Source organism: Mercenaria mercenaria, chromosome 12 (assembly GCF_021730395.1).
Source record: "Mercenaria mercenaria strain notata chromosome 12, MADL_Memer_1, whole genome shotgun sequence".
NCBI classification, from domain to species: Eukaryota; Metazoa; Mollusca; class Bivalvia; order Venerida; family Veneridae; genus Mercenaria; species Mercenaria mercenaria.
The window spans coordinates 16,599,051-16,616,060 of record NC_069372.1 but is presented as its reverse complement, the minus strand read 5'-3'; the positions used below and the strand labels follow the sequence as shown (position 1 = coordinate 16,616,060).

Genomic DNA, 17,010 nt, shown 5'->3' with positions numbered 1-17,010 from the left:
GTCTGGAAACTTAAAAACCAACGGTTACTGAAACGAACGTAAGCATTGTCTTATGTATTTTTTTTTTTTTTTTTTTTTTTTTCTTTTTGGAAATAAATAAGATTTTTGTGCTTCTCAACAATGTTCATGTCGCCAGGGAAACCGCGCGGATCAGCTTCTGTGTTATTTTATTTAGTGTACTTTAACATATTTTCATATTAATATCTCGTGGTTATTTGGCTTGGAATATATACGAAGAGTGTTTTATTTCTTTGAATTATAACTTATATACATGCATGTCTGTAAAATTTATAGAGGTTAATGAAATCTATTTTATTTCTATAAACAACCAAAAGTATATTTTACACGCCGATTTACCAATATATTTCAAAGTGTAAGACCTCTTTTAATCATTAGAATCTTATTTAGTTACTATAATAATAGTTAATAGACTAATGATGTACAATTGAAGACGCTGGTAGTTTTTGCCAGTCCCTAAATGTTCGTTGAACTGTGATGAAGAATCGTGGTACATGACGACTGAAATGTTGTAACTATATCTGATGTAAATAAACTGATTTTACATTTGTTTAATGATTTTAATACGAAAGAATGCGTTTACGTTTTAAGTTTTTGTATGACTCAATGTTGTTGTTTTTTTGTAATATACCCTTAAATGTTTAATACGATATCCTAATATTATAGAGGACACTCCATAAACAGTGTGACAATTAAATATCATGCCACACGAATGTTAACTCATCACATCAGATTACTTATTAGAGACATCATCAGATCTGTCCTTGACCGTCTGTCCTGCATACTGCATTTCACATCTGGTTGTTATCTAGTTCATACACGTTGCACATTTTTAGAATAGGGGCGTGCACACAGGTCTTTATGTCAGGTATTCCTGAAAATAAGATGGTGGCCGCTGGAAATCGATCAATCCGTGTCTCAGATATTTATGTCTCTAACAAGTAAAAAAATAATATTCTAAGAAATCACATTTGCTTCGATAGAGAACATTTGGGCGTGTTCTCCTTTCGTAACTTGCTAATGCATTAAAGGATACCCCTTTGGACGCGAACTGAAGTTGTTTTTGTATCTTTGATTATGTATGTAATTTTATAAAACAATGAAAGTATCTTTATGTATTATTTGTTAACATTTATGTGAATTTTATTTCTGTGCTAAAATGCAACCTGCATGCACATCATTGTGTAAATTTCTTAATTGTATATGTATTAATGGATCATTTTCTTGAGAAAGTGATGTCCTTTATATTGTTGTTTAATAGATACCACCAATGCAATATACTGATAAACACACTTTTGTACAAAAGCATTTTACTTGCCTTTGTATCTCATATAATTAGGTTGCATAGTTTAGCCATGTGCATGTATTTCCTTCATTTCGATTGTTTACCTTCACATGTACTTTGCTCCATTTTCATAACGCCTTTCATAGTCCTTTTAGCTATCATATTCCTGACAACCAAAATGTCCCAGCAATACTGTCGGGTATTGAGGGATAGGTATTACTACGGCTCTCAACCCCACTGATCGCCAAATGTTTGACACGTTTTGGGGATGTTAGGCTTTGATTTGGTTTCGAGTAAGTTTCTGTTCCGTTTCATTATGTATTACCTACGACTTTCGGCTCATTGTCACGCTTCACTTACGGATGAATACATTGTACTAGGTGTTTGGGTACGATTCGCCAGGTCAGTGCTGTTATATTTTCTGGTTCTTTGCCGTACTTGGGTTCAGTGTTGTTATATTTTTGAGGCATTTGGGATCATGGCGTCCACTCAATATAATAAAATTCCGCTTAAGCCAGTGCTAGGGGGTTTGAAAGGTGTTGAATATTACATTACCTGTCATGAACAAATTCGGTCAAACCGAGTCTGTTATTGCGTTGCTTGGTTGCATTCTATGCTTCCCAATGATCTTTTCACAGATGTTTTAACTACCATAATGATTCAGTAATTTTTAACTAGGGATAATTATGTAATAATCGTATTAGTACGTATCACTACGAGTAACTACGTTTTTATTACGTTTTTGACTTTTGACTTTACCTAGTAGTTCCTAGTTAAAACGAACTGAATCATAGGAAAATGTAGCGAATCGTGACAACACCAGGTAAAACGTGTCCACTCGTAGTGAAAATGTGATACAGAGCCATTTTGTTAACCGGCCTGTCCCATGTCAGATATCGGACAATACGTAGTAAAACTTAGCGGAAACTTACTAATAACATAGGTAAAATCTAATATTTCTCAAACGGGGTAAAACTTTGGCAATCCGTAGGGATGGTATTGATATTTGACAGTGTGACTGGGGCTAAATAAAGGGAAAGAAACAAGGAACATTTTTGTTAAATTTACTAGTGACCACTTTCGTCAACAATTTCTCCACATTAGGAAAATGTTGAAAGAAAGTCACCTATTTAAAAATGTCTATCTTAACGAAGATTTAACCAAACGACGGGCAAAAATCATGAAGGAGGCTAGATGGTAGTCTGGCTACCGATTATAAAATCTTTTTTAATTCTTTAAATCGTTTCTCTTAAATATTCTGGACGATCTTTCTTGATTATCCAGTGTTTTGAGAAGAAAATGCACATAATTATACAAAATTTGAATGTCCTCAGGAGTTATCTACTGTGAACAAAACACAGGGTCTGACCACAGACTAGCCAGATGGTGAAGGCGGATTGACTTAAATCAGCCTGGACTTATGATTGAAGGATGCTAGTGAAAAAAAAACAACTTATAGATAAAACTCATGTTATTTTTTTCAATGCAGCCAAGACATTTTGATTGAATGTGATAACCTTAGGTTGCACTATTGAACATTAGGAACTTTCAAATTTCTGAAAAAGCATTTTCCTGTACATTGAAACATTTATGTGTCTCATAAAATCTTTATTTTCTCTTTAAAAATGTAGAAACGATGAACCTTGTAAAATGTATTGTCGGCAAGGTGTGTAGATTACCGTGGGAAATTATGATAATATTTTCACATGATTTCATTGACCTGTTTTAGATATGCGTTTACTATGCGGAACTGTAGTAAATATTTTACAGGTAGCCAATAAATCGTCTTACCGGATTTAGCAGTCACGTGATCATATATGATAATCAACTACCTCGCTTTATACGGTCTTGATGTCCCTTATCTATATGATTAAAATATCCAGCTATGTATTATCGAATGAGTTTAAAATTATGTGAATTTTCAGTTTAGTATGCGGATATTTTTTATGATATGGCACTATAATGTTTGATGTTTTTAAACAGTTATGTTTAAAATATTTATTACCGAATGAGTTTAAAGTTATTTGAACATTTTTAATAAGTATGAACATGTTTTTTTAGGACGAGTAAAACTGAAGGAGATTTTAGCAGTCAAGTGGTCATTTTTGATAATCAATTACTTCGCTTTATACAGTTTTGACCTATGCAAAATCGAATGAATTTAAAATTATATTTACTATGCGGGTATATTTTAGGATGAGGCACTATGTTAGAGTAGTACTTAATTAAGGAAATCTATGTAAATATGCCGTATACATCAAAGATATGAAAAATATTTCACTGTACTCCAATGTTTTTTTCTTTGTTTCTTTAATGATAACATAGTTAGATACAAAAAATAACATGCTGCTGTTGTATAGTAGATCTACTAGTTTTCTATATATTTATATTATGCTTGTCTCTGTTAAAACGCTCTTACGCTAGAATGACATCACGTTAACGAGCGGTGACGTCAAATTTTTCATTGCGACCAAGAAAGAGCGCTTCTATATTTCATCTTCTATTTTAGATTAAGGGCATAGTAGAATCGAAATAATTTATAGCAAAGAGTGTTTTACACTATTTATACACTAGGGCGGTAATACGTCGTATAAATAATTTCACGAGGGCTGCTACCTCGTGCATTTATTACGCCCGAAGTATAACCGCCAATCGTGCATAAATAGTGTTAAAGCACCCTTTTGCTATAAATTATTTCTTAATTTATCTGAGTAAAAAGAAACTACCGGGGGTTTTATCAACTGAAAATGTTGTATTCAGGTGTAAATGCAAATTATTTTCTTCGCGAAAATTTATTATTTCTATATTCAAATAATTTATTTCATTGTCTGCAATACATAATATCTCATTCTACCATTATTATTTTAGGTAATGTATGACTCCATCTTCTTTCTATCGATCCTGTTTTCATTCTTATTCAATGTGTTGTCATTTTAGCGCATCTGTATACCTCACTAGTGCTTATTTTGCTCCTTTCACGGTATAAATTTGTTGCATAGATTACAGTACTCATTTTACGAAATTATTGCGTAATGATTAATGATATAGTACCATATAGGATGGGTGCCACAATTTTTTTTTCTATCCGGGATCAATGTCTTCATACCTACCGCTGTTTAACACGTGGTTTAAAACAAGAAGGACAATACAAAATACCAACTTGCTAAACTTATTAAATCGTTTAATATTTCGAAATCTGCCCTTTTGTAGTTGTAAATATGATAAGATAAGATAAGAAATGGCTTTGTTATAGTGGCATGTGCAAAGGCATAATAATAACAAAGAGAAAATTACACAATAAAAGCACCAGGCCCAGTGGACCTATATGTCACCTTAAATAAATGAGGATTATTTACAATACAGTACAAGATAATTATCGCATGTATTATGCTTATGATATGAAATGGCAGACATAAATGTTAATCAAAAATGAGTACCCAGTAGCAATGTTTGTAACAGTAATTATTTCAGATTAAATACAGTTTACATTATGAATAAAGTATATATTTTTCTGCCTGTACGATATATTTAGCTGTTTTTCTAGTGTGTATATTTACAAGAATTTTTAACTTTTCTGCCGCTGAGAGATCACTAAACTCATCATTTGTACAAATATCTCCGTACAAAGAATTTCTTATTTCATTTATTAACATTCTACTAAAAAGTGCTTTTTAGATTCAGGTACGTTCTTTGTACATAATATACCAAGTCGTAACGTCCTGTCTCTATATGAATTTGCAGTATACCGCATCGAAATTGAAACAACATGGAGCGTTCATATTTTTTCAGGTTCATTAAAACATAATCCCCACTCTTAAAAGTTTGCTTAGATGTTCTGCAAGTTCGTAACTTTCGTGCATTTTCATGTCATGTGACCATTTCTCTGAGTAACAGTTATGTATTAAAACGTTGGCTTCGCTAAGATTAATGGTGGTTTTCGAATGAAAGTGTTGCTCAAGCCCTATGTATTAACAAAACGCGATAACTGTGGCCTTTATTTACTAATACCGGATTAACCCATAACAATGAAATAGGGAATCAAGTGGACACATTATATGACAAATATCTTATATCGCAAAACCGATGCAAGTTACGGCGTGGTCTAGTGGTTAACACGTATGATTTGTAAACTTACGGTGCCGGTTCGAATACAGGACGAGCTATTTTTTTTTTTATTTTTTCCAGCATGTTTTTACCTGGAGAAGGAATTCATGTAAAACTATCTATATCATGATTTTCTCGTGCACTTATACTGATTACTTATTGACATTTTTCAGAGGATCTCTTATTAGAATAGACATTGAATCTATATACATTGCAATACATAAACAAAATTAATACATAAATAAAAAATAGAAAAAAATACAAAAGACGATATAAACAAAAAACCTGCAAAATAGAATAAGTCAAAATCATTTAAAAAAAAAAAAAAAGAAGGGCTCGAACCTACACCATACAAACATAAAAAGAGTAGATGTCTGGCACACTATCCACTAGACTACAAATCTGCTTTGGAATAAAGGATCGTATTTAGAGTTAAGAATACTACATTATACAAATTAACACCACTTATCGGATAACACACCTGCTTTACCTGTTTTTGGATTTTACCGAGTACCGTTAAAATGAAATTATCGCGATCCATTAATATGTAATGATTGTCTTTATGTCACTGCTCCAGTTGTTTGATGTGCTGTTGTAGCGATGGAGAAATACTTTTTTTGTTAGTCTATTGTTAGTCAAATATGTAATATTATTATCGCATGTACTAAGCTTTACGACCACCTACTATCAACATGCTCTATTCCATCATATGTTTGTAAAGCTTCAATGAGAATTGAAGAGCTACCAAGAGTCGTCTCACAGATAACATTCGCAAGACTGTTAATTATAACAAACTGTTTACGTATTTAGCAGCTTGTCGTTGTTTTTCTATATATGAGCCGCGACATGGGAAAACCAACATAGTGGGTGTGCATCCGCGCAGTCTGGTCAGGATCCATGTTGTTCGCTAACAGTTTCTCCAATTCCAAAAGGCTTTAAAAGCGAACAGCATGGAGCCTGACCAGACTGCGCGGATGCGCAGGCTGGTCTGGATCCATGCTGATCGCACACCCACTATGTTGGTTTTCCCATGGCACGGCTCATATATTCCTGCAACTCGTCCTTAATACATAACAATGTATTTGGGTTTCAAGTATCTAGTGTGTCTTATAGCAGTATTTTGTATCATTAAATAGCCAAGTTATTTTAAAAATGAACAAAACTGACATCTTCACATACATGCATGACCTCATGATCATTCTAATGACAACACACGACTTGTTGTCGTTAATTTAGTTAATTGAATAAAAGCTATTAAAGCTCGGGGGAGTCATTGAACAAATCCATTTTAATATAAAATGTATATTTTATTTTGCTATATAACTAAGTAGGGTTACACTGGAAATGGAATGATATTTTGAAACGCTTCAAAAGGATAAAACCATTTTTACTGAATTCTAAAAAGGTTTGTACCGAAGACAATCTTCTGGTCATAAATGTTATCTCATTTGGAGAGAATCGCTGTAAGCTCTGGCTTCAAATTCAATCCACTTGGATGATATACGTATGGGATGATATACGTATGAGTGTTATATAGCATGTATAGCTTGATAAATAAATATGTGTTAACCAAGTATAATCTCAAAACATACGAATGAGTATTTTTAAACGGTCTGCAAAAGTAATAAAAGAACGTACATTTATTTCACATTTTTTATTTCAAACATAACAAAATAAACTAATAAATAAAATAAAGCAAAACAATTAAAATAAAACAATTCAACCAAATTATTTGATTATCATGTCACAAAATAATTATTGCACTTTTGAGGATTTAACATTGAACAAAGGCAAAATTGAAATGTATAATACATAAAAAGTAAATTGATAAATAAAAACAATACCCACATAGATAAATCAAAATGTCTTTCTTAACAAGTCGAGTTCATTACACTTCGCAACATACATTATTTCTTGTAGCAGTCACGCAAATAAATACTGATTCATGTCCCAAAACATTTTTGCTACATGTTCACAACTAGACTTATACCAAATATTTCACAACTAGACTTATACCAAATATTTCACAACTTATACCAAATATAGATATAAAGTTAAAACTAGAAAAGAAGTTCTACTGAGCTGATATGTTGAGGCAATATTTTTCTGTTATTTAAAATTTAAATCTATTAAAAAATAGAAATCACATAAACTTGAAACAACTTCGTTGTGATTTAACAAAACACCTAGGAATACCAATGAGATTCTTGATAAATAATTAATTCAAGTAAAAATACATTTCATCCTGCAAAATTCTAATAAACCGATGCCACAACTCTCCCTGAGTATAGCTAAAATAACACGGTGTAAAAAGCCGTGAACTTCAAATTTACATGTCATCCTATAAATAAATAATAACATACATACCATATGCTATGATGTCTATGAAATGCCTTAATTTACATGGAAAATCAATCCATGGAGATATGAATGTATATTTACTAAAATTCACTACTGTACAGCCTAAGTTAATGTTATTATGAAACTAGATATTTTTGATAAAAAAGACCATTGTGGTCTAACAATCATATCCATAAACTTGGACTAGAAAGCCTTACTGGCAGTGTTATAGTATTGATAATCTCGGCGTTTCTCGGGCGATACGTGAGTTGTTGCTTTACCGTTTTGCCCATTCAGGCTGGTTGGCTGGTGCAGCTGTGGTAGACTGTGGTGAGTTTTCTGCAAGTCGTCTTCCGGCAGATGTATATCCTAAAATAACCGTCATGGTTTCTTCCTTCCATACTAAGTTTCCATGCTCATCGGCATAATTTTGTTGTTTCAGTACTGTCATGCTCTGTGTGATTGCCACGCACTCTTCTGCATTGTTTGAGCCAATGGCGTAGTCGCAGAGTGGTTCTGCATTGAGAACTACAGCTGGAAATCTTTTTGCGTCACGGGATGCTCTATAGTACCAAGGACAGGTTGACCGCTTATGATTAGGGTCGTTTAATCCTGTTGAAACTTTAAGCGGACAAAGAAGGTCATCAAAGTCCTGTTCACTGGCTAATGCAACGCCCTCTAGCGGGTCAGTTCTAGTTTGAAACTGCTTATGTGTGTCTCTGTTCATTAAAAACTCAACAGTGGGCGCCGACCGTTTGTGTATTTTCTCTCTTTCTGACATTCTTGATGCAGACTGTTTTAGGATTGGAACGCTGCACGCGCATTGAAATAACATGAACCAGACGACAGCAGCTACGCATCTCGTTATAAGATGATAATCCATCTGAAAAAGTAAACACATGTATAAATACTAAAATTTCGCCTTGTCTTTTTGCGTTAATTTCATTACTTTATCTAAACATTTTTATTTCAAATAGATCTAATGTTTATTTGTTTTACTTCCTCCTCTGTGCGTATTTATATTTAATGAAAATATATGCTTAAAAAATTAAATGTTTTGTTCACACTTACAATGCTTATATATTCTTTCTTTGTTGTAAAAGTTGTATCAAGATATTTATTATTATTTCTACAAGTAGATATTTTCCCGTTTGCTCTTTCCAAAGTTTAAGTTATTTTGCTCAAACATCTCCATAGTTGAATATTTATAACCTATAGCCGGTTGACATTCCCTGGATCTAAAAATAGCACAACCAACCAGGAACGACCAAGTTAGTTTTAAATCACACTCGTTTAAAACATAAAACCCCGTCCATATCGCGTATCTAAATTTAGCAAATGAATTATCTGACTTCCGGAACATCTTAACAAGTTATAACTGTTTACTGGTTTATTAATAGTTTAATATTTATTTACTATCGCTTCTGTTAATTTATTATCCGCATATTTACAATAAAGTTCCTCATTTTAGTTTATAGAATTTCTATTTCATAATCTCAAGTTAAAAAAGGCAGAAGTAGTTTGATACTTGTGTAAGTATCGGATCAAATCAATTAACATAATTGCGTAGTTTATTGTTCCATAGGTTGTTAAGAAATCTGGGAAAATGTCCCAAAAATACCAGACGTTATATCAGAAACAGACCAGAAATTAATTTGCATGTTAACCCTTATCGTGCTGGACACAATTGATTGTGCCTTTGCGACCAGTGCAGATCATGACCAGCCTGCACATCCGTGCATGGTCTGCACTGTTCGCCATTCAGTCAGTAACTTTTTTCCTGTATGTACCCCTTTTAACAGTCAGTGGTACTGTCCAAATTGAAGGATCGACAAGTTCATTATAGAAATTTAGCAGGGTAAGGGTTAAGATTTGAACATAACATTTCGTCGTCAGTTTAAAAAATTACAGTGTACATACCGTACGTATATATCATAGTTATGCATAACGCGAGAGTGGATACATAATTTCTCAGAATAATAATTTGATCTAAGTTACACAAAACATGTTTATACAGTCATTTTGTTTATTAAGTAAAATAATTTATTTCATTTTGTCTCTGTTTGAATGCTTTTATACGATATAATGCTAATTTCTTTAAAATACTAACATTTGTTGTAGGAGATGGATAAAAGGGCATGTGAACGTAACCGAATACACGCCCATAATGTTGTTACTGAAGCTGATTCTGTTTAGAGGACAGTCTAGACAGGATTTTTTTTTTTTGGTCTCAGTGTAAGATTAGAATAGGCTTTCACGAGTGAACACCAGATGTAATATTTTCACGAGTGAAAATGTAACATATGGTCTTCATGAGTGAATGATCTTATATGTTAAACAAACAATTTTTTTTATTTCATGTTTTGACTAGATTTACCCATTTTATAGTTTCTTACCAGCGAAATATTCGATATATTTCACTGTGAAAAGTCAGTTATATCTCACTCTTATTATATCAATAATTCACTGAAATGCATGTAACAAAGAATAATACTAAGCAAACATGTAGAAAATACGAACCGTGCTTTCTAAGACCATGTCGGGAAAATGACGCTCTGACTGAAAGGTTTCTTTTAATATATTAAAACGTTAAAGTTAAACGTTTAAATACTAAAAGCCTACGTAATTTTTATTGATTGAAAGAAGAAATCCCGCGTATATATACCGTTCGCAGCTTCCTAGTGAAATGACAGTGTACCCCGCTTTAGTATCAATTATATACAAGGAAACGAAAGTAAGAATACTTTTACAAAAGCATTGTTTTTAACTGGTATAACTTCACAATAAATATTTGTACTTTAAAATATGTAAGGGAGCTGTCAAACTCAAACATAGTTACTGAAACTAATAGAAATGTCTGTGAATTTAAAAGTACAGACAACAGAAATTAACGTATTAATGTTTTATCGGCCGTTTCTTACTCTCCTGAGGAGAGTGTTCATTTTGAAAGAAACTAACTAAAATACGGCAAAATTCATCAAAATTCATTTAAAGCCAAGCTGCTTTTTGTGTGCCAGGTGTAACGCAATCGTCATCGGAAAAAAATGCTATGAAACTTATTTGAGAGCATGGGCGGTGGGGCTCGAACTCACGGCGATCCTTGGTTCGTAGCTAGGCATCTTACCACTACAACACAGATTCTCTCCATTCATCCCTATATATACATCTCTGCAGTTAAGAACATTTTGGCGCAGATCAGTTAGTAGTGGTGACGACAAGTTAAAAAGTACCGGTTTAATAAAAAGGTGTGCAGTAATGACCCTTGTCGGTCTTGAACCACTGACATCTATGTTTGGAACCACTATACCACCGCTTCTCCCTTTCAAAGTTTGTATCATCCCCAGTTTATACTTACAAACATTATTGAATAGTTGTTTTTTTTAATCAAGAATTTCGTAAAACGGTGTAATTTTCACAACCGCCACAGATTTTCGTCGTCAGTGACAAAGGTGATCTTAACTATTTTTCTGTCCTTGAATACTTAAAATACCGTGTAAAATGACCCGGGCAGTAACTAGATAATAGTAGCAATTTCAATGATAATACGTCAACTGGCAGCTTCATGGGGATTTACCTTTATCCTTCGGATGCATCATGTGGTAGTATCTAGCGACTTTCATATATTAAACTGATTGATTTTAGCACTATTGTGAAAATATTTTGGAGGAAAAAAACAGTCGTGGCTTCTAATGAGGAGTTATAGTAGTTGACCTCAGTTTTATCATAAAAAGGCATAATTCTTCGCACATAGTAGCGAACATAGGGCGAATTATAACTACTTCTTTAATGGATAGTATTTTTTTTCTTTTGACGACAACAACTTTATTTATAGAAGGTAGTAATAATAATAATAATAATAATAAAAACAACAACAACTTTATTTATAGAAGGTAGTACATGAAGATATAGATCAGTAGAAAGTACAAATAATACATCTTTATTTTAAATGTGGCCTTCTGAACAGCAACAACCAAATACAATTTGCACTATATCATGTACACGCGTAATCTTGCGCGTTTATGGGAGCGAGTGTCACTGACATTCCATGTATCCTTTTCATATGTAATGATGTTAGCAAAAATACGTGTAAACAGCGGTAAAAGATGCAGTTGTGTAATATATAAGTACCAGCCGTTTGACGACCTATGTGTATTAAACTTGATTTATAATGACTAAGGAACCGATGACATAGCACTGGATTCTAGGGACCTCCGTGACCGAGTTGTTATGAGTGCTGCCATAGCACTGGATTCTAGGGACCTCCGTGGCCGAGTTGTTATGAGTCCTGCCATAGCACTGGGTCCTAGGGACCTCCGTGGCTGAGTTGTTATGAGTGCTGCCATAGCACTGGATTCTAGGGACCTCCGTGGCCGAGTTGTTATGAGTGCTGCCATAGCACTGGGTCCAAGGGACCTCCGTGGCCGAGTTGTTATGAGTGCTGCCATAGCACTGGGTCCTAGGGACCTCCGTGGCCGAGTTGTTATGAGTGCTGCCATAGCACTGGGTCCTAGGGACCTCCGTGGCCGAGTTGTTATGAGTGCTGCTATAGCACTGGATTCTAGGGACCTCGTTGCCGAGTTGTTATGAGAGCTGACATAGCACTGGATCCTAGGGACCTCCGTTGCCGAGTTATGAGTGCTGCCATAGCACTGGATTCTAGGGACCTCCGTGGCCGAGTTGTTATGAGTGCTGCCATAGCACTGGATTCTAGGGACCTCCGTGGCCGAGTTGTTATGAGTGCTGCCATAGCACTGGATTCTAGGGACCTCCGTGGCCGAGTTATCATGTTTGCTGACATAGCACTGAATCTTAGTGACCTGCGTGGCCGAATGGTTATGGTTGCTGGCATAGCACTGAATCTTAATGGCCCCCAGCATGGCCGAATAGTTATGGTTGCTGACATAGCACTGGATCCTAATAGCCTTCTTGGCCGAGTTGTTACGGTTGTTAATTTAAATCTCGTATGAGCTCGTGTTGTATTGTTTGAGCTCGCTGACATTAGATAAAGCTAACTTACTGACATAATACTGGATCCTAATGTCCTCCGTAGCGGTGTGGTTATACTGACATAGCACTGGATCCTAGAGGCCTCCGTTGCCGAGACGTTATGGTTGCTGACATAGCACTGGATCCTAGTGGCTTCTCGTTACTGAGTTATTAACTGTGCTGACATAGCATAGGATCCTAGGGGTCTCCATAGCCGAGTGGTTATAGTTACTGACATAGCACTGGACTGTTGCCAAGAAGTTATAGTTACTGACAGCACTGGACCGTTGCCGAGAAGTTATAGTTGCTGACATAACATTGGATCCTAGATGTCTCTTTGGCCGAGTAGTTATAGTTACTGGCATAGAAATGGATCTCGGGGACCTCCATGGCCAAGAGGATAAGGTTACCGACTTCGACTCACTAACCCCTCACAGATGTGAGGGTTCAAAACCTCGCTCGGATGAAGTTTTCTTTAAGGAAGACAATCAACTGTCTTACAGAGAATTGGTGGATCTAATCTCATGAAACAATGCACGGAGGGGCACTTTGGTTCTGTCTCTACCATCTAAAACAGCTGGAAAGGTCGTTATATAATTAATAATGGGATCGGTGTTACTCCAAACCCAACAAATATAGCAAATTATATCCTACTGATTTCGCTACTTTTAGTCGTTAGTTACACTGAATAAGTAAAATAGTATTTTTGATTGAAGACTCGTGTCCAGTAGTTGTAAAATACATGTGGTAGCAGGAACAAAGCAAGTGAATCCTACTCATTTCCTGTGACGTAAAACGCCACAGTAGACATTTAAGTACCGTGTTTATACTATTCTTAATTTAGAGAAAAAAGTAAAATGTATTTAGATATTTCGAACGTAAACCTTATTAGTAATAACCAATCATTATGATCTGAACAGCTCATAAATAAATATAAACAAATGCGGTCAAGAATTTTGTATATTAGGGTTTACTTAATTTTATCAGTTAACGTTTAAAGCTATTCGCCCACAGATAGAGTGAAAATTTTCATCCTTTTCATTTCCACTAAGTTTTCCCTAGGAGTTATATTATTTGAAACTAAGTCTTAGCCCTTACCATGCTGGACAGGACTGGTTTTGCTTTTGCGACCACTGTAGATCATGACATCCATGCAGTCTGATCATGATCTGCACTGTTCGCTATTCAGCCAGTATCTTTTTGGTAAGCATCCCTTTTAAAAGTTAATGGCACTGTCCAATTTGGAAGATGGACAAGTTCATTATATAAATTTTGCATGGCAAGGGTTAGATACTGGTAAAAAGGCAAGAAGGATGTTATTTTTTTTCCATAATTTCAATTGTTCCAGCGTTTTACTGCCTTTACAGTATTTTTTTTTTTTGTAATTTATTATAGTATCTTGCAAAATTCTTTTTGTCAATAAATGTGTACCACAGAGTACTTTCACTGCACTCATATTTTATCGATTTTTGAGTGCCTAGAAATGTCTGAACGGGTCGCTTTAAATATATACATGTATCTGGTATGCCGGACATAGTGATATAGTCATAGCCGATACATTAGTAACCACTTTTTAATGTTAAATTCGACAACAGATACTAAACTATTTCATCACTATTGGCAACTCCGATTAAACTTCTAGAAACACCTTTTCTGATCAAAAAACACTCATTTACGAACACTGGAGGTCAACCATTCTACTTTACGTTCATTTTTTTTTATTCAATGTGAAAAATTCACTGTGAACTTTACCTAAATTAACAAGCGACCTATTGATTATACATTGGCATCCCCCCTCACTGCATCTCGGACACATCCTGATTACTTGCGTTACAACTTAAAAGTATTTAAACCTGTTGAGGGGTTGCAAAGATTATCAATTTCATTTGTTCAAAGATTTCATAATATAAATTCATTCATATTACCTAAAACAATTAAAGGAGTTCGTCACAATATTTTGTGCGCAGAATTTGGTTAAAATTCTGTCCGCTTAATTTTTCATATCTTTAGGAAATACTTTGTGTTTTTCTCAGTTTCACATACTTTCGACAATATATCTGTATGTTGACATTTTATGCATAGTTATTGTGGTTTCATTAATCGTAATGCAAAAAAAAAACATTAACATCAAGAGTTAATTTTCAAGTGAATAGCTATTTGCACTTGTTTTATTATGACATGTATGCATTGTTTCTTCAGACAAAAATACCAATTTGGTGTTAATAACAAACTTAGAATATTGAAAAAAAGAAGCACGGGTACCAATCATTTTTATTTTTTTATCTTAACGTGTGATACATCAATCTATTAATATGCAAAGTAACAGAAAAATCTGTCCGCTAGAAATAATTGTGAAAAACATCTTTAATACATTGATTTGTAAAACAAGTATGCCCACGGGCAGAATGTCGAGCCCGCCAGCTGGCGTGACCTTGACCTTGTATCTAGGGACCTGATTCTTGCGCATGACACTACGTCTCATAATGGTGAACATTCATTCAAATTACATCAAAATCCAACCAAGCATGAAGAAGAAATGCTCAGGACAAATGTCAATTTGACGTTTTACCTCCAACTGTGACCTTGACCTTTAAGATAGGAACACGCCTTCTAATTGAGGTGAAATTTCCCATTCATGCCAAATATAAACAAGATTGGTCCATGAATGTCAAAGTTATGGTCCGGACAAAATCGGACGGACGCACGCACACACGCACATACACCGAACAGCCAAAAGTGGCGACTATATTGAGCTGACCGCAAGCGGGCTTGACAAAAATGACTTGAAGGTCTTTTAACCCTTATCCTAATGGCGGCAAGTAAGTCTGCCTTTGCGACCAGGGCAGATCAAGATCAGCCTGCTCATTCGTACAGTCTGATCATGGTCTGCACTATGCGCCATTCAGTCTGTGTCATTTTGGTATGCACCCCCTTTAACAGTTAATGGTATTGTCCAAATTGAAAGATGGCCAAGTTCAACTTTACTGAATACTGCGCATATATATGTATCAATTTATTAAAATCAGGTATTCAAATTACAAAAAAATTTAAACGACGTACAGATTATTTTATTGTCACTTCCGACATGTAACAAAAAACAACGCAAAATCCGATCACGATTGGATGTAAATTGTCTAAACCGTCTTCAGCACGTGGCGAGAAAGGGCGAATGCTCGATCGAACAGATAATAAATTTATTTTCGGAAGTTTGATTGATAACGAATAAGGAAGCTCTTTGAAGCCTTAAATAAATGTGCCACCTTGTTCGATGAGCGATTTATATTCAGTATATCAGATTATGATTGAAGTATTTTTTTACCGGCATACACCCAAGCGTTATCATAATTGTTATCATTTTGAATGACACTAGCCGTGAAAAGATCTATATTCGGAAATAACCGAGCTTTAAAACAAAATAAATCGAGCAGAAAAGTATCCTTTATGTAATAGGAAAAGTGTCATTTGCGTAAGAGTAAAAAGTCCCGAATTGGAATTTTTGAGATATTTTTTTCGCAATGCAATCTAATTTAGGAAAAACTTTCTTTTGCCGAGGCCTGTTGGCTATAGTCTGGGGTAAAAGTCGTCTTTACGACCACACTGATTAGCTACAAGGTTACTGGGAGGTGAATACAGAATATAAGACGGGACAGACATTTGAAATTTAAGGAGTATATTAGCGGTAATTTGGCGCTTGGTTACCTTGGACTTAATAATCTATTTCTGAACGTTTATTGGACGGGACTTGCAAGACTTTATGCATCAGTGTGGTTAATATTTTCTCGTCCATTGGGGTCGCGGTTATAGAAAATTCATTTCCGTTAACGCCGGTATTTTATTAAGGGCGTGAGGGGTGATGCACATTTCATTGCGTCTTATTTACGGATTCAGTGAATGTGATATGCTAATATTTGGCTTAGTTTCATTTTATGATTCCAAACTGTCTTACAGTTTCTACTATTCCACCAGTCGTGTGGCGTCCGTAAACGTCTCCACGTACTTTGTGACGTTGTATTTTCTAGTCCTATGGGCACATGAAGTCCAAAGTTTATGTATAAATGAGTCGGGCGTTAAACGGTGCTGTGAGAGACAGGTGTGCTGCAAGCTTCCCCGCCTGTCTTCAAACGTTATGCTTGATTGCATTCTGTGTTCATATTTTTATTACCTCGCCAACATGAAACAATTTCAGAACGTCTCTTTAAATTACTAATACACGTGCAGCCAAGTCCGACTTATTACTGTACTAGTGCACGTGTTTGTTGCTATTTACACTGTCGTTG

At 34.9% G+C, this 17,010-nt stretch overlaps 1 protein-coding gene across 1 annotated transcript; it reads right to left on the bottom strand.

The window, feature by feature from the left end:
- Positions 1–7,046: 7,046 nt before the first annotated feature.
- LOC123534014 (uncharacterized) lies at positions 7,047–8,974 on the bottom strand. The gene is made up of 2 exons (XM_045316046.2): positions 8,819–8,974; positions 7,047–8,630 (listed from the first exon to the last, which is right to left on the bottom strand). Exon 2 carries the CDS (start codon positions 8,628–8,630, stop codon positions 8,025–8,027), a length of 606 nt encoding a protein of 201 aa, XP_045171981.2. The 5' UTR covers positions 8,819–8,974; the 3' UTR covers positions 7,047–8,024.
- Between the last annotated feature and the right edge of the window lie 8,036 nt (positions 8,975–17,010).